This window comes from Theileria equi, assembly GCF_000342415.1.
Source record: "Theileria equi strain WA chromosome 4 map unlocalized gcontig_1105316255039, whole genome shotgun sequence".
Lineage (NCBI taxonomy): Eukaryota > Apicomplexa > Aconoidasida > Piroplasmida > Theileriidae > Theileria > Theileria equi.
In genome coordinates, this window is record NW_004668229.1 from 560827 (window position 1) to 578536 (window position 17710).

Here is a 17710-nt window from a genome sequence, read left to right on the forward strand (position 1 = left end):
GAGCTGCCAATCTCAACTTATTCATTCATTTAAAAATATAAACATTAAATTTACGCCTTCTTTGGCGTGACAATATCTTGTGAGAGTCGTTCATGCATCTTGTACATTGCATTTGGTTGGTATACGCTTGTAATTCCTCTATTTTTTCTTTGCCAGTAGAGTAGCACGTTCCAGCAGTTTGTCAAGAACCCCCGATTGAATGGGTTAAAGTCGACATAATTTTCCTTGAATTTATCGTATGTGCTTGTATTTTTTGAAATTAGAAACATGTGAAAGATAAAAAGTCCTAGTATTACCCACAAGCTCATAAATGTGATTATTGCGCTTACAAGCGTGCCAATGATTTCGACCGGTTTGTCCGCAATGGCATCGGAGAACTGTTGAAAAAACTCGATTGATCGTATCACCGAGACGACCGTTAGGGTGGTATAGTAGAGAGAGCAGAGCAGTACAAAGACAAGGAAGCGCTTGTAGTTGTGATATCCAACGCAGTTTGCAATGTATGGACAGTGATGGTCATACCTAATGACGCACACATCGCAATCTGAGCAGTGTACCGTCCTCGGGGGCCTGTAGATATGACAGGTAATGCAGTACTTGACCTTGAGAACCTGTCCATTAATGGTAGTGTCAATGAGCCTGGGTGGATTTGTCGTTCTGTACTTGCCCTTTAGCTCGTCATAAACTCGCGCTGGGTAGACCTGTTTGTTTATGACTCCGGGGTTTGATCTCGAGGTGATGATGAATGCGAGAAACGTGACGACGCCCAAAACGATGCCCAGAACTGAGAGCCCAGACATGCCATTGTCAATGCAGTACCTCACGTGGTAAATGGCAAAGAAAATAAAGGGTATGGACATTACCACAAAGGTGAGGAACGATACTAGGAACCTAGTATACCCATTTTCCATGCGGTATCCCATTTTGCAGAGCCCAGATCCGCGACTACCCAGAGAGCCGAGTCCAGTCATACGGCAGACGAACCAGAGTCAGTTTGCGATATCCTCCAATTTGCCCTTTGCGATCACAGACACGAATCTTCCTTTCCTGCGACCCTAAAACGCACAGCGTCTGGAAAAGCGCTCATTATACACTTTTATAGCCACGAATCCAAAACTAAAGCTCCACCTCCGATAAAATTTGCCAGAAAACCAAAACAGTCGACTTACGTGTCACCAAGCTCCGACAACGCGCACCAGCAGTTTACACAAGAAAAGCGATTACACAGCCACGCAAAGATTAAATTAAAAATTATAATTAAAGTCCCATAATGTACACGGCGAAGCGGAATTTTCCACCAGATACCAAAATGGAAAAGTCACACATTTCCCCGACTTGCAAATTTCGATAAACCCGCGACCAGTGGCAGTACGTTGGTCATTATGACTGAGGCTTTAGCCAAGGGAGTAGCATCGACTTCACCGCACGGCGGATGGGCATGATGCGAACATAGTGAGCTTTATGGCGACCTCTGGGAGCCCAGAGAAGAACAGGATTCCACAACGTCACACCTGCACATTTGCTACCACCGCCAGAACATTCCACTAGTTGTAAAACAGCTCGAGTCCCATCCCGTCCTTGATCTCATAGTCCTCGAGGGTAATGTGGTCCTTGTAAATGGTGTACCACTTTTGGATGCGAATCTTGTCGTACCTCGTACCTGCAAAGAATGTGTTTACTGTGAATTTGCAGAGTATGGTGAGCATAATGTGAGCCATGGAATGGTGAATGGGTGATTATGAGCGTGGCGCATAGAGGAGGACTGGTGAAAGTGAGATATGGGAATAGAAAATTGACTAGTCTCCGAGATTCCAAGTTTCCTGGAGTATACCAACAAGAGAGGAGTCTAGAGAGGGAGGGTCTCCTGGTCCTATTCTCCCTATTGGCAGGTGGGTAGTCTACAGACGAGTTGCTAGGACACCAAACAATTTCCATCCTCCATATCCCATAGTACCTCCTCCTGCTAATACATCAGTCACTATTAGAGTTGTCTCAATAATATCTGTAGTTTTACTGGGTAAAAGCTTTGTCTCTCTCATAGATTTAAGCTTCTTCCTAAGGTAAGCTTCATTGTGTCGAGTGCCTGAGTTAAGAAATGCACGCCATGAATTATCCTGAGCGGTAGATTTTCCATAGTATATATATCCGGTTTTAGAAGTATTTTTAACAGCAAGCTCAACCAAGATAGGATCTTTTGTAATATAATCATCTCCATTATAATATGCAGTTACACTCTCAATGGGATAATTAGAGGATATACCCTCCAGGGTAGTTCCTTGACCATGCTTAACTTGAGTGACCTTAAATAGTCCACCACATAGAGAATGCCGGGATATATAGTAGCCACCCTCAATAAAACTGCTCCTTACAGTTATATTTATTTTAGTACCTTCATCCGGATATGGTGCATTAGCAGGCATAGACAACTTGATAGTAACTTTGGGGTAATACTCTTGATCATTTAGAAGTTTTAATGCTTTATCCTGGGAAACTGCAGTCCAAGTATTTCCAGTACTTTTGTTTCTCCTGAAATATTTCTCTCCACCTTTGTTATAATTAATTACAATAGGGGTATTAGTGTTTGAGATAAAATACACAGTTATAGACGAAATACTCCTAATAGATGGTAGTCCAACTTGCCAAATGCTACCCTCTTTAAAGCCAGAGACTGATAAATTACCATAACCAGGAATATAATGTGTAGAGTAAGTGAAATCTGAGTAGCCGTGAGTTGATACACTAATTTGTTTTTGGCAACCACTTGGACATGGGTAAGTAGTGCTACCATTCTGTGAAAGATTTAGAATATGGGCTTCGTTCCTCTTACAGTTCTGCTTATCAAGTGTATCTTTGAGGGCAATATCATTTATTTTTGTATCAGAACCGCATTGACTGAAGTTAGTGAAGAGGCTACAAATCCGGGGGTTCCTTTCTTTACCACTAGTAGAAGTATCAGTAGTGTAGTATTTCTCCTTTTCCCCGCTCAGTTTAACAACCAAGGGATTTTTGTACTCAGTATCTCCGCTCCAGTAGTATACTATTAACGTTGTATGAGTTCCACTACCAGATGATCTGGCTTTGTAATTGCTATATTTAATATTGCCAATAGTGTCACCATTAGTTGGTTTGTGAGTGAGTGTTACATATTCAGGAAGATTTTGAAGAGATTCAGTTAGGATAACATCCACCCTTTCGTTATGTTCTTCATCATTGTAGTAGCGTTTACCACCATCATTTAGAGTCCCTGATTTTAGTGTTTTATCTATATCAATTGTAACTTTTTTGGTCATACTACATCTTCACCCACCACCGTATTACAGTAGTTCCTAGTAGTATCTCTAACTCTATACTATCCTCCATCCATTCATACTATCTTCCATGGTAGTACTCCATTCATGTCTCAACTGGTGTGAGCAGAATGATCAGTATGGATGAATGGCAAATGGGCACCGCGATCATCATTACCATGGGATTTGCCAGTACCTACCCGTCCTCCGATCTCATGGATGTACCAAACCTCAGAATTTGGACTACAGCAAACCAAATTATCGCTCCAACAGCCTAGGAGCCCAAGTTCTCTTCACCTCATACGGTTTCAACCGTACTCTTACGACAATCATGACCATACAAAGACTACATACGGCATCATCTTATCCATTAAATCACTCAGTCGTCCTACAGCTCTGCTAGTGCTCGCATTCCGCTCACTTTTCACAAATTCTTACCAGTTTGAGCAGCGACAAGTTTCTTTAAATCCAAAATCGTATCGTCGCTATTGCACTTTACGCGTATTTTCCGTCCCAAACGGTCGTTTAGTATCACTTCGATCATCTGTAGGTTTCGTGTATCGCAATTTGGCACAATGGAGAGATAAACAGCCATAAACCGATCAATTTAATGAAAAACTAACCTGAGCCATTTTGATTAGCCACAAAAACGTCAACTGAACGACAACGGAATCCCCCATTGCAGAGTTGACACATTTCGGGCAAACACTCGACGTTTTAGACGCCGAACTTGTTGTGTCTCTAACATGTCGGATCAAAGCACTGAAAAAGCACAAAATGAATGTAAGTTTTAGGCCAGAAGAGCAGAGCGAGGACGAGAGCTGAAAATTGAAAGTGGCAACATGGATTTGGCGCCTATATGGACCTTTGACGTTTACCTCTGGGAAATGTGAGATTTTACGCGTAGTTGTACCGCAAGGAAGACGGAGGACCAAGGGTACCCGGAAGAATAATTAGAGGAGAAAAGTGGAATGATGACTCCAAGGAAATTTCCACTCTGCAGCAAAAGTCTACGAGGTGTGTACCCATTGACTGTAAATTGACGTTGGAATGTCCATTATGGATACACCGGACATGATGTATCACCTTCATGGACCCTGTAATGCCCAGAGGGATCTGATTAGACGCTAGCACGGAGGCTCTGGAGCTAAAGACTCTGCAGCCTGGCCTTTTAGGGATCAATGGACGGTTAACGCTCATTTATGGGCCAATGTACCTACTAATAATGGCAGAATCACCCACTGGAAATAGTGGAAAAATCTGGATCGCCAAAAGACACAAAGATGCTGCCTATTATTTTCAATACTCTAGACGCTCTTCAAGTGGTGGAAACTGGAGCTACGAAACTGTAGAGAAGCGGTTCATCCGGAATAACTGTGACTGGCTGATATGCCTTCCAGACGTCTTTACGGGAAAGTCCATAGGTCACAAATAGACACAATCCATTTTGCTACAATTCACATCATCAGGCTCAGTTTCACTCAAAGACACTCGCTACATTCTGCTCATTATTACCGACTTCCATTCATCATTACACATTCATACAGCAATATTTGATGACCAGTTGCGTTTCGAAGTTGAGTTGGAGTTCGTGCAATGCTTGTCAAATGCTCACTATCTGAAGCATCTTTCTTCCAAGGGTTACTTCAACGATGACCGTTTCAAAGCCTACATCAGATACCTCCAGTACTGGCGTCAACCAGAGTATATAAAGTATGTAAAGTATCCGTATTGTATCAAGGTTTTGGAGTTATTACTAGACGATGAGTTTGTCGAGTCACTATCGCACGAAATTGCCATTGATACGCTCTCTGAGCAAATCACCAACCACTGGATTTGTTTCAAATACGATCGGGAATAGAGAATGGTTTTCTACGCTCAAAAAGACAAAACAGGTGTTAGGCACTAAAAAAGATGCTAAAGTGACAAGGGGAATGCGCATGCATCAATCTAGACTTGTGGATGATACAAATTATAGACCTGATAGAGCAATAATGAAAAAGACTGTAAGGGACCTACAGAAGAATCTGGAATGGTTTGAAGATTTAAGGGATATAAATACATACATGAGAAATGATGAAGCAAACTTGTACCTGAAATTGGATTCTTTGGCACATATGGATGTTGTAGACGGAGACATTGAAGCGTATTTGTCAAAGGGGTTGCATGCTTTGGAAAATCTACTCCCTGAAATATCAAATTCATCCACAGATTTTCGGGAAAAATATTTGTTGTCTAGTCCTTTTCTCCAGAATATTGTAAAAATACTTGGTGAGAACATCGCAAATCTGCAATCTAAAACTCGGGTACAAGCATTCAATACACTTTATGCTCTAAAGAGTGAAAAAACCTCTCACTTTCTCAACCTACTTTATCGCAGCATCCATACAGATGAAAATGTGAACTTAGGAGACAAATTATCCATTTTATCTCGACTAGTTCGTATTTACAGTGTGAAGGAACTTGTGCCTATGGTGCGAGAGCTAATTGTGGAGTCCATATGTGAACCTAAATTTACATTTACGACTCCAATCTTGTCGCTGTTAACAACTCTCAATGGTGCAAACGTGGCATGTACAAATGAGCTAATTTATGAAGTCATGAAGGTGATAGAAGATCATGTATACCAAATGGATCCTCCAACATTATTGGCTTTGCTCCAGAGTATCTATACTCTGAAATATGTGGACGATGGCCTAGTTTGCCTGGCACTAGAATCCCTCTTGTTCAAGTACAACTACATGAATAATGAGGAGAAAATGACTTTACTTTTGCAGATACCACTGTTGAAGCAATTATGGCTTGGACACAGATCAGATATTTCAACAAGCATATACAGCGAACCTGTGTGCATGCTAAATTGTATGTTGAGAAAACATACAGAATATCTTATTGAGCATATGAGTTTGAGAGATGCCCTGTCTCCATCTATCGCAATAGCAAACCTTTTCAGACAATGCAAAGTTGTTAGAAAGGTCTTGATAAAGAAGCTTAGTGGTGAAGTTATCCAGGAACTTGCAGCGAAAGAATATTGCACCCTTTTAACTTGCATGTCAAGATTATATATTTCTAGTGCGTACAATGAAGCAAGGCTCGTTTCAAAACATATTAACAAGCTACTAGAGGTTGATGTGCCATCACGTTTACTTGCATTACAATGTTTGAAGACCATTTTGGTGCGGAAAGACAGAAAGCTTCTCTTGCCCGTTGTTGATAGTGTCATAAATGAAGGGTTATTGGAACATATTGTGCCACTTTTGTCTATTTCCTGTAGACTAAAGTTGTACAGGATTGATGAAACATTGATCACTAGAGCTTTTTCAAAGGTTTACCTTTTGGCGGCCTCTGAGAGTAGGATACATGGTGAAATTAGTATCGCTGGTACAAACAAAGAAATAGCCTATGACGTAGAAATGTTGACAGGCGATACGTCCACAAATCTTCCGATGTTGGTCTCACCAGAGAGTCTTTCTGAAATTACCAACTCTACAAACACGCCAAGCCTTGTATATACGGACAAAATTTCGACACAAGCTATGCGGATTAAGATGAAACTTGGCGACCTGATTATTCTTTTAGAGTCCTCAGTACATGGTCCACTGGCAATTCCCATCATCCACTCTCTATACGCTTCCATTTTCCCGTACATAGAAAATACCAGAGTAGGTATGGACCAGGTTTCTCGCATTTTGCACTGCATGACGGAAAGTAGGGTTGTGAACAAAAAGCTTTATGATTCTCTTATGGAGACAATTTACAATGATCCATCAATGATAAACGACTTGGAATCTGCAGCAAAAATTTTAAGGTCTGTAGAATTTATAAATGATGAAGAATGGGTGGAAAAACTTTCATTTCCACTCTTCCAGTACGTTGGTCAGGCGTTGGATTCAGGTCATGGTTACGCAGTTGGACCGGAAAGTCTTGATGGAGGAATGGGTACGAATACCCAAATGGGATATATTATGGATGCTAATTTGCAAGAAGTATTACTGCTTCAAAAGTACAAGAGACCAGAATTTTATAGGGAATATACAAAGCATATAGAGCTTCCTATTCCTATATCGATTAGACCGACAACCGGGAATTTGCATAATGCAGTTAGAAAATGTTTGGGTGGAGAATTTAATGCATTTCATGAATTGGATGGTATAATTGTCGATTTTTATTCACCAGTTTTAAATATAGCGGTACAGATTGTGAAGAGGGGAGATTATGGAGGTAAGCATTTGTGTTAGATAGGTGCATATATTTGATAGGAACAACTAGGATAAATATGGAATGGAACATTTCATATTGATATTAATACAATTTTTTCTATCCATGGTAACTCTCTGCTCACACCAGTTGAGACATTAATGGAGTACTATCATGGAAGAATGATGGGTAAGGAGAGTATGGAGTTAAAGATACCATGAGAGAAACTAGTGTACTAGTGGGTGAAAATGGAGGATGAGCAAGAAAGAGGTTACCATAGACATTACTAAACGTCCTGAAAATACTCAAAATGATGGGAAAGGAGGATACTATTATGAAAGTAATAGTGGAAGAGTTAATCTGACGGAGGAGTGGTATCCTGATTTAGAAGGAACTTACATAAAGTTAACACATACTCCAAAGAATCCTAAGGAAAAGATCACTGGTATCTTTTATAGCAGATCAAAACAAAATGGTTTTGAACAAGCTAACCTCTCAAGTTGTGAATCCATTTCTGTCTTTTACTGGTCATTGGATAGCACTCGTACTAAACCATTACTAATTCAACTTGGCGAGAGAGATAATGAGTACTATACCAACAATCGTGGTAATACCTGGACTAAGAATGGAGATATAAACGATGCTAATACTCTCAGGCAAAAACTTGATGAACAAAACTGCTTGAAGAATGGAGCTCACCTCATAGACATCGGGCAGAAGGGTAGTGGTAGAAATTACAATTGTCCCAGTTGCAGCCAACAAAAACTCCGCGTATACTATAGCAGTGGACCGGGTACTCCCTACTACGGACATCATATTCGTAATTCCTTTCCTGGTTCACTCTCTGGCTTCAAGAATGGTAGCAGTTGGCCATCTGGACTTCCATCCGTTCAAAATGTAAAGTTTATATTTGTTTACTGGAACAGGTCTGTACCATCTCTCATTGTCGCTCAAAGTAGACCGGAGAGATACTTCAGAATAAACGCTGGAAATCTAAAATCATGGATCGAGGTATCTGATAAATCTACTGACGTTGCTACTCCTACCCTGGCCCTAGATCTCTCTAAGACGGATGGAAAATACCCTTATAGAAATACTAATGCAAAGATAATTGTAGCTGTGCTACTCAGTCATATCGGTGGTGGCTACTACAGATTGCAGTATTCTCTGAGAGGTAGTCTCTTTAATGTCAAGAGTGTTAGTCATAATGATACTCAACTTTCTGGTATAGACTCTACTGACCTTCTACTTAGTGTATCTGCGTACTATCTAGGAGACAGTCCTGAGTCTCTGGATAGGCTTCTCCTTGTTGAACTGTCCATCAATGCTACCCACCATACCACATACAAGTACTTTCACAGAGAAACCAAAGGTGCCAAAGTATGGTCTAAATATCTTGGATCCGGAGGAGGAACTACTAGACTACAGGGTAATGCACTAAAGCGAGCCCTGGACGAGCTTAAGAATATACATTTTCCTGATCCTCCACCGAGCATTGGTAAGCAGATAGCCGACTTTTTTCAAAAAACAGAGGGTATAATTACTGCATCAGTTACTCCTGGCATAGGTGGTCTCATCGGTCTTGGAATATGGAAGGGACCCGCTCTAATTGCACGACTAATAGCTCGTCTGTAATGTACTCCCCTCTAGACTTCTCTCTTGTTGGTATACTGGAATGCTAGGACTTGTGGTAAAAATATTTCACGCTCTGCAGTTATATCATACTGGTTAGCACTGTCCAACTACTTGACCATGGGAATACGGTTTTCAGAGTGAATGAAACAAGTATCCCTTAGATCAAAAAATCCATTCCACATCTAATACTATATGTATACATCTTCCTCATTTCACTACATACCATATAAAAACATTTAGCGCTTTCTAAAGACTCAATTCACTTGAAGAATCGCCCATTTTTAATATACACACTCCAGAGGTACCTTAAAGCCAAGGTCATTTTAGTCCCAGAACATGTCATTATTGAGGGTAACTTACAAGAATACCTTAACAGAAACATAAAGATTTATCAAACAAGCAAACTATGAAAGTCTACAAATCCACTTTGGAACAATTTGTCAACCCCGAAGTGTACCTCCGTTGGTAGGTGTGGGACTTTGGGTTCACTTTTATTTTAATTTATCACTTTCTGTACCCTTTATGCTACAGTACACTATTATTCATATTTTTTGATCATAGAGGCTCCTTTTATGGCCTTAAAGAGGACTTTGGCTGTCGTACGCCAAGTTTTTGGATTTTAGTCTTTTATGGTCATTTTTTAAACGTTTAAAGTTCAACTGGTCTACTAAAACGGTGATTTTATAGTGAATATTGCGATATTTTGGTACAACTTGTCCATTTAAGGCAATAGCTGGACGTCATTCCGTGAAAGTAGCAAAGGAGGATCTGATAGATCAGAAAAGGGACAAATCTAGCGACATTCACTGTGCCTATAAGACCAATAGGCGCTATAGACTACGATTAGGCCAACTAACTGGACGTTAGTCCATCTGAATTTTGGGAGGATAAGAAGAGATTTCCAGAGCATAGAGGAGAGGCGAAACTTGCGCATTTCCCTGATACTTTGACAAAAGGGCATCACTCCCCTATGAATATAGAGCCTCTGGTCCATTCTTCCGGGCTCTGGCTGCTCTAGATAATCGCATTGGATTACAGGGTTACCTCGAAAACTTTACATTTTGCGCCTGCGAAGCGCGTTTATCACGCAAACACGATATTTAGACGACTAATACCTCGTTTCTCCTGTATAGAGACCATACTAACCATTACACAATGCCGGTGGATCTCTCGGACGTCTCCTCTTTGGAGGATGAATCAATGCCAGAATTTAGGCGTGAAATGATCTTGGCTGAAAAGCATGCGGAAAAGCTAAAGATACAGCAGAGACAGGACCTTTTGGGTAAACAGGAGGTAAAAGATGCCTCGTTGGACGTCTCTAATATGGACCTTTTGGACGATGGATCAGAGAGTGAGGACGAGATTCCGTCAGAAAATCTCTTTTTCCAGGAGGATACTCCTGTTCATTTGGATCTTTCATTGGCAAATTCCACACGACTTTCACAGACTCGACTAATGAACATGTTGGAACATCCAAACTGCAACGATTACGTCATTGGTGCCCTTCTCAATGTCTTTGTTACATCCAACGATATTTCCGCCACAAATGAAGCGGAGGATGGAGGCAGAAGCGGTCCATCGGGAAAATTGGATAAACTCATTCACGAAGTTCATCCATACATGCTGGGTCACCATGTGGTTTTCCAAATAGACTCTATACGCAAGGTCAAGAGATACGAAGTTCATGGAAGCAAATACGGGAGATGCACCCATGAGAATATTGACTCCATGGCAAAGCTTGGATCGCTAGGAAAGTGTGAATTTAAAATTGTCGGAAAAGTCTTGTCAAGCTCATCTGGAGGGGTCTTATCCACACGCGAAAAATGCATTTGCAGCGTATCTGACATTTGTAACGCTCCCTTTGTTGAGGAGGCAATGAATTTTGGAGACGATAAATTAGCTAGAGACTTGCAGATTGTATCATCAAACCTGCAGGCATTTACCTTTACGGATGAAGATGTTCAGGCCATTTTGGAACGCAAATTGTTGGAGCAGGACGGCGACGTTGGAAGCTTCAAGGGGAGGAGTGGCCTCATTGCTGCAATCCAGAGGATTTCACACGAGATTGAACTGCTCGTGGAGGCTGCAAAGAATGATCCTTCGCAACTTTCCAGGTTGGCAGAAAGGGAGAAGAAGAAACAAGAGCTGGAAGAACAGCTCAAGAATTTCAAGGTTCCCACAAAAATTCCCGTATTTGTCAAAAATTCTGCAATTTTGAGGGCCTCTGATGACTTGGTTGGAAAGGGTGTGACTAGGAAAACTACAAAACCAACACCCATGATTATGGTTCCTACAATGAAGACAGAATCAAGTGAGACTGAAGCATCTCCAACTGCCAGTCGCTTCACAAAATCACTCGAGAATTTGCCTACAGAAAAACAGGAAGAGCTCATTTCAGCCTATTTATCGGTACGTTTTTCATGCCTTGTATACAATGTATTCAGCATATACAAGATCTTGACTTGGACTCTTGGATAAATTTTGAACCAGAGCCAATTGTTAGAAACCCAAAATACCTCTCCATTCACGATTTTGCACATCTTTCTGGAACTCACTAGTTGTTTAATTTATAGAATGGCCATTTATGGGATGATTTGGTAAAAGACTTTCCGAGTATATGTAAAAATGTTACATTTAAAACTTTAGAGCTCTTTCAAGTAGGCAAACCACTGTGTAGCATGTGCTTATCGGATCTGCCTTGTATTTTGACACCGTTAGGGTTTTATCAAATTTGCGATTTTTATCAAAAACGCCCTTTTCTAGCGCCCTCTTTTTCGATTCCTTTTCTTCTTCTTCTTCTTCTTCATCATCATCATCATCTTTATCCCCTTCTACGCTTGTGGATGGAGCATCACTGCATTCATTTTCTACTCTTTGCGAGTGATTTGCATCCTTTGGAGTTTCCTTAAAGAGGATCGTCTTGAAGACCTCCACATCATCACTTTCCACATTTAGGGGAATGTAGAAGCAGACTTGCTCCTTTGCCATCTCCTCCACTTTATCTGCTTGACTGATTTGTGAGCCCTGGGAAATGTGGACCTTTTGCATACCCTCGGGTAGTTGTACTGAGGAGACCCGTTCGATCAATATGTTACCATCGGTACTGTGCAGTTCCGGAGTGTTTGATGCGAGGTAATTAGAAAGCACCTTGTTGAAAACCTTCCATGTTCTCGGTATTCTAAACTCTGGCGATATCTTGTATGTCTTTGAGTCGAGTGTTTCCACCCAAATTTGCGCACGTCCCTCCTTGTTCAGAATTGAATCCTGCAAGGCCATCAGACAGAAATGGAGAGTTGAGGGGGAAGAACGAAGGCCGGTCCTATAGAATTTTTATAATTTGAATGGATTATATGGTAGTATGTAACTGCACGCAGTTTAGGATGAAAGAGTTCAGCAGACGTTGAGGATGAAGTAAGAATTTGTGTAACAGGAAAACGGAATGGTTGCTTTATAGATTAATTTGACTAATTGAGATATGGTACTAAACTTCCGTGGGTATTCTAAGGTTTTATACGAGGGTTTACTTGGTGGATCTATGCATGCTCAATATGGTACATTCTTACTAATCCCACTATTCATCATGGTAGTACTCCATTATACCAACTACTCAGTATAGATTCCCTAGTCTCCATACTGGAGTGCTTCCAGGAGAACCTCCATAGAGTCTCAAATCTGTCTAACCCAAGGGTCTCCTTTAGAACGTTTGTACAACCACCAACCAAATCCAGTAAGAGAGCCAGATACAACACCAACTCCAGTTAGGACACCAGAGATTACATCCCAAGGAGGAGAGCCAGGACCATGAGGGCCCGCATCTCTAGCAGCAGCAACAGGTCCAGAAGATGCAACATCTTGGGGTTTGCATTGGCTATTGAGTTCGTTAAGTACTCCACGGATCCAATCATACCGTTTAGTGTCTGATGGAGGATCCTGGGTGACTTCTTGCCAAGTTTTATTACCATTGTATTTCCACCACTTCTTACTACCAAATTTGGGATCGCTAGTCTTTATGTATAATAGAAGAGGCTTATTAGGATCATCTGGGCAAAAGTAGACTTTAACCTGGCCCACGTCAAGAATAGGGGTAGTATAGCTTACATCAATTCCTTTGAGAGTTTTTCTGGAAGGACCATTATTAATAAAATTGACTATGTGAAACTTTCCCACGGAGTTATCCGCAAGAGTGTGAGTGTAAGAATCATAACTTCCAAGAGATTTGTCACTATCTTTGGAAACTTGCATCTTATCATTATTACTATGTCCATTATCCAGATTCCTATCATCCTCGCAAGCATCATAATGTCCAGGATTGTCCTTCTGAGATACATCTATTATCACTGAGTTGTTAAGTGAACAGTTTAAAAGATAAAGTTTGTTGCAGATATCCTCTGGGGAGATATAAGTATTTGATCTCCATTCAGTCCATTCTGTACTATCAGTAGGAATTTTACTGATATTTTCATAGTATTTGTCACCTCCATTATATAAACTCATTTTGAGAAGAAGAGGTTTACTTTTATTTCCCCAGTTAGAATCTTGCTCTAGAGGGGTCCAGTAATAAACGGATACTGATCTTACAAGTTTCCTAGCACTTCCATGAATTACCCCAGTAATATCTCTTCCTTGTCCGTAAACAAGTTTACTCAGTGTAAAGTAGTTCCTACCATACACAGTGTGTTTGTACTCAGTGAATCCTTGAATATAAGTAATATATCCAATTGCTACAGAGTAAGAATCTCCTCCATAAATCGTAGACTCTCCAATTCTAGATCTGTTATAAAGATCTATAGTTACTTCCGGAGGTTTACAAGCGCTGGTAAGCGTATCTAAGGTCTTTATTATTTCTGCGTAACTCTTTTCATCTCTACCCTTTAAACCTTTAGCTGAATCCCAAGTAGTACTAGTAGTTGACTTTTTAAACCACTTATATCCGCTAGCATCTGGGAAATAGATGAGAAGAGGATTAGTAGTTCTAGCACTAACTTCACTTTTGCAGAAGTAAACAAGTACTCTATTTGTTTTAAGGGGGAGTTGCAAATTCTCAAGTTTTATAGGAGTACTTCCATTCCTGAATCCAGATATATTGAATCTTCCTCCATTAGATGGACTGTGAGCATAAGCAGTGTAGTTTCCAAGATAACCTTGTCCGGTCTCAGTAACCTTGATTCTATTCTTAGTATGATTAACTTGAGGATATTCGATATCGTGACAATATTCAGAAGTTTTTGTAACATCTATTTGAACAACGTCATTGAGGTCACAATTGAGCAAAGTGAGCTTCTGGGTGAGTTGGGATTCATCCAGTGGTTTTCCAACACTTTCTGTATACTTTTTCCAAGAATACGTCTTACTATTTGCATAATAAGTATAATTTCCACCACCATCTTGTACCTCGATAAATAGTGGATTCTTAGTGGTCTCATGTTTCCAGTAATAAGATGCAACTGAACCTATATTAGTTCCTTCAATTCCTTTTATAGGACTACTATTGTCATCTAGCACTTGTGAAAGCTTGAATGATGGTCCATCCTTTTGAGTATGGACAAACTTTAAGAAGTCTGATCCACCAGATCCTTGTTCAGTTATCGTGACAGTAACGGTAATCTTACCACTTCCGGTAGAATATGCATCATATTCCTTAGTATTAGGGGTTCCAGTTGGCTTTTTTGAGAGTTCAATGATTACTCCTGGATCTTGCTCTACTGATACTAAGGCTTGTTTATGAGTATCTGTGCATTCTCCATAGTTACATCCACCACTCTCTCTTAATACCTTAACCAGTTCATTAAATTCCTTGCCACACTTTGTGATATTTTCTGGACCGTTACCAGGGAGTTCACCTTGGAATTTTGTCCAAGGTCTATTATCACCACTAGGATCCTTCTTGTACCATCCTTTAGCGTTTTGAGATGAAATTCCTTTGGGATCCACATATATAATGGCAGGGTTTTCTTTACAATAAAATACATATACACTAACTGGACCATCTATAGGAAATAAAAGTCCAGTAGTAGCTGTTATTCTCTTTCTGGTATTCTTAAGATTATCTCCACTAAAATAGTACTTCATCTTTACCAATTTAGTAGTAATTCCATCTCTAATCTCATGTTTTTGGTATGGAATGGAAGTTGTAGTACTATTTGTAATAGAGCTTGATGTTATTGTGATATTATGAGAACTAGTACTAACCTTATACACACTTCCATGCTTATTACAACAATATCGTCCCCCTTTATCATAAGATATATCCATGGTGACCGCATTGTTAAGTGAACAGTTAAGGTCATCTAGTGTCTGCTCAAGGGCTTCACCTTGGAGTTGAAAATTAGAAGTATCTTGTCGTCCAGGAAGTTTATTCCAACCAAATCCAGTACCTCCCTTGTTATATCTATATATGATGGTTTTATCGGACTTTTTAACTTCTGTAAGGAGGGGGTTATTTAGATTTTGGTCTTTATTCCAATACCATACTGATATATACTCAATTTTTTCACTATTAACACCAGAATCAACACTCTTAGCATCCTTTCCAAATATTGCCTTCTCAACCTGGAAAGACTGTCCTTCAGCATTGTTCTTGGTATGTGTGAATTTTAAGAAGCCAGAGCCAGGAGAACCATTAGTTTCTTTGGTCACTTTAACATATTCATTACTAGGAGATATTTTATATGTAGAATTTCCGTTATCAGGACTCTTCTGTATGTCTATAATAACGCCATGTGAAGATGTTAGAAGCTGAGGTGGTGAAGTACTCTCTACTCGTTGTTTTATTTGTTGTAGCTTCTGAACACTAGGATAAGTTGGCTTCCCAGGTTTAGGATGTAGTAGAGGTGTGATATTTTGTCGCTTTCTGCTCCTACTATCTTCTTCCTGAGCTTCTTTCTCTTCCTCTTTTTCGTCTAGCGGAGGCCCTTTTGGAAGCGGACTACTGTCACTTTTGGCATTTTTAACGACTTGAGTATAGGATTCTTCTGGAGACGCAGGAATTTTATCATCCTTTTTGGTGTAAAATCTCATATTATCATCCTGAAAACCACTGAGATTACATGTATCACCTAGTAGACCGGAAAGTTTTTCCAGATGCTCCTTTAGTGACTTGTAAAAATCTTCTTCATTTTCTGGCATGTCCAAAACAATATCCCATCCGTTCTTGGTTACACGCTTGTACCAAGCATATTCCATGGATCCATCTAATTCGTAGCCCATATATATAAAAATTGGTTCTCTATCACATCTAGTACAATAATATACAGTGAGTTCGTAAACATCACGAATAGGATACTTTATGCCCTTTTGTTTTTCAGTATTACTTATTATCTTGTCTATTGTGAATGAATAACCTCTAATTCCTTTGTGTTCATAACTAGTGAATCCCGTGAATATTTCTTTTATACTATTTTCTTTGACGATAATTCTTTTATTAGGGCATTTTTTAGTGCAACAATACTCTCCATGAATCTGTCCTAAGTCAATAGTTATAGCTCTATTACGCTTGCAATTATGTTCGGAAATCGCGTCTACGAGGTTTCCTACTTCTTTTGCGGTCTTCTTTTCCCACTTGTTCCTACCATTGTTAAAGCGGTATTCAACTTCTCCACTTTTGTTTTCTACCTTCAGTACCAATGGTCTACCGAAATTGTATTTCCAGTAAAACGTGGATATCCCCTTAATTTCGGAAGGAATGTTTGTGTTTACATCTTTTCCATCATATCTGAGATATGGTACTTTGAAAGAAGTTTTATTGGAACTCTGCTTAAATTCATATACATTCTCATCACCTAGAAGTCTATTACTGCTCAAACTAACTTTGGTATCACAAAAGTACCTCTGTGGGTCTTTCTTATATATGTCCAGTACCACTGTGCCCGTGGATCGGCAACTCAGTTCCTCTAGCTTATCTAATAGTTTTTTATGGTCGCTAAGATCATCATTTTGAGCCCATACCGTATTTCTTGATCCAGGCTCAGGATTTTCGTTGTAAGAGCACGTAAAGCTTCCTCCTCTCTTCTCGATTTCTATGACAAATGGTATATCTAGGCCAGGTCCACCATAGTAAACAGACACTTCCTTGACATCCCCTATCTCATAAAGCCAATCACTATAAATAGTCTCATCTTTGTATTTAAACTTCAATATGAGTGTACCACCGTTCGCTTTATGAATACATTTTAGATACCCCTTTACTGGCTGATCAGGTTCCTCTTCAACCTTAATCCTAAGGTTAGGTCTCTTTTTGCAGCCACATATTCCGTTACATTTTTGATCCAATTTAATTGTAATGGAAACATTGCTCATCCTCCATATTCAGAGAATGGTCATCCTTAGTCACTCTTCTCTAGACAACCATCCATCCTCTCTAACAACTAGCTCACCGTCAGAGAGAGTGTCCACAGAACAAGATGAACAAGTATCAAAACGGTCATCTGAGTGATTGAGACATCATTCCTCCCAGAGGTTATTGATTCCACAAGAGCTCTTGCTCTCGAGGCCAGTTTATCCGCATGATAAAACTCCAATACACATCCCATAAACTTCATTCTCTCGTCTATTCTGCTGGGTCGCTTTTCAGTCTAAAGTTCCTTCACCTTACG

At 40.0% G+C, this 17710-nt stretch overlaps 9 protein-coding genes across 9 annotated transcripts, besides 2 other annotated features; 4 read left to right on the plus strand and 5 right to left on the minus strand.

The window, feature by feature from the left end:
• Positions 1 to 50: 50 nt before the first annotated feature.
• Positions 51 to 923, minus strand: BEWA_054010 (zinc finger protein DHHC domain containing protein; the record flags this gene model as incomplete). The annotated part of the gene is made up of 1 exon (XM_004832740.1): positions 51 to 923. One exon carries the CDS (start codon positions 921 to 923, stop codon positions 51 to 53), a length of 873 nt encoding a protein of 290 aa, XP_004832797.1.
• A 315-nt stretch (positions 924 to 1238) lies between these two features.
• Positions 1239 to 1262: a sequence feature (AT_rich).
• A 636-nt stretch (positions 1263 to 1898) lies between these two features.
• Positions 1899 to 3290, minus strand: BEWA_054020 (hypothetical protein; the record flags this gene model as incomplete). Its single annotated transcript, XM_004832741.1, has 1 exon — positions 1899 to 3290. One exon carries the CDS (start codon positions 3288 to 3290, stop codon positions 1899 to 1901), a length of 1392 nt encoding a protein of 463 aa, XP_004832798.1.
• Positions 3291 to 3711: 421 nt separating this feature from the next.
• On the minus strand, positions 3712 to 3919 carry BEWA_054030 (ubiquitin, putative; the record flags this gene model as incomplete). The annotated part of the gene is made up of 2 exons (XM_004832742.1): positions 3712 to 3831; positions 3911 to 3919. The coding sequence occupies 2 exons, from the start codon at positions 3917 to 3919 to the stop codon at positions 3712 to 3714; spliced, it is 129 nt and encodes a 42-aa protein (XP_004832799.1).
• Positions 3920 to 4512: 593 nt separating this feature from the next.
• Positions 4513 to 5148, plus strand: BEWA_054040 (soh1family member protein; the record flags this gene model as incomplete). Its single annotated transcript, XM_004832743.1, has 2 exons — positions 4513 to 4711; positions 4835 to 5148. 2 exons carry the CDS (start codon positions 4513 to 4515, stop codon positions 5146 to 5148), a joined length of 513 nt encoding a protein of 170 aa, XP_004832800.1.
• Positions 5149 to 5281: 133 nt separating this feature from the next.
• On the plus strand, positions 5282 to 7525 carry BEWA_054050 (hypothetical protein; the record flags this gene model as incomplete). Its single annotated transcript, XM_004832744.1, has 1 exon — positions 5282 to 7525. The coding sequence occupies one exon, from the start codon at positions 5282 to 5284 to the stop codon at positions 7523 to 7525; it is 2244 nt and encodes a 747-aa protein (XP_004832801.1).
• A 214-nt stretch (positions 7526 to 7739) lies between these two features.
• On the plus strand, positions 7740 to 9119 carry BEWA_054060 (hypothetical protein; the record flags this gene model as incomplete). Its single annotated transcript, XM_004832745.1, has 1 exon — positions 7740 to 9119. The coding sequence occupies one exon, from the start codon at positions 7740 to 7742 to the stop codon at positions 9117 to 9119; it is 1380 nt and encodes a 459-aa protein (XP_004832802.1).
• Positions 9120 to 10274: 1155 nt separating this feature from the next.
• Positions 10275 to 11597, plus strand: BEWA_054070 (hypothetical protein; the record flags this gene model as incomplete). The annotated part of the gene is made up of 1 exon (XM_004832746.1): positions 10275 to 11597. One exon carries the CDS (start codon positions 10275 to 10277, stop codon positions 11595 to 11597), a length of 1323 nt encoding a protein of 440 aa, XP_004832803.1.
• Positions 11598 to 11753: 156 nt separating this feature from the next.
• On the minus strand, positions 11754 to 12395 carry BEWA_054080 (conserved hypothetical protein; the record flags this gene model as incomplete). Its single annotated transcript, XM_004832747.1, has 1 exon — positions 11754 to 12395. The coding sequence occupies one exon, from the start codon at positions 12393 to 12395 to the stop codon at positions 11754 to 11756; it is 642 nt and encodes a 213-aa protein (XP_004832804.1).
• Positions 11898 to 11924: a microsatellite.
• A 390-nt stretch (positions 12396 to 12785) lies between the features above and the next one.
• BEWA_054090 (hypothetical protein) lies at positions 12786 to 17414 on the minus strand (the record flags this gene model as incomplete). The annotated part of the gene is made up of 1 exon (XM_004832748.1): positions 12786 to 17414. One exon carries the CDS (start codon positions 17412 to 17414, stop codon positions 12786 to 12788), a length of 4629 nt encoding a protein of 1542 aa, XP_004832805.1.
• Positions 17415 to 17710: the final 296 nt, after the last annotated feature.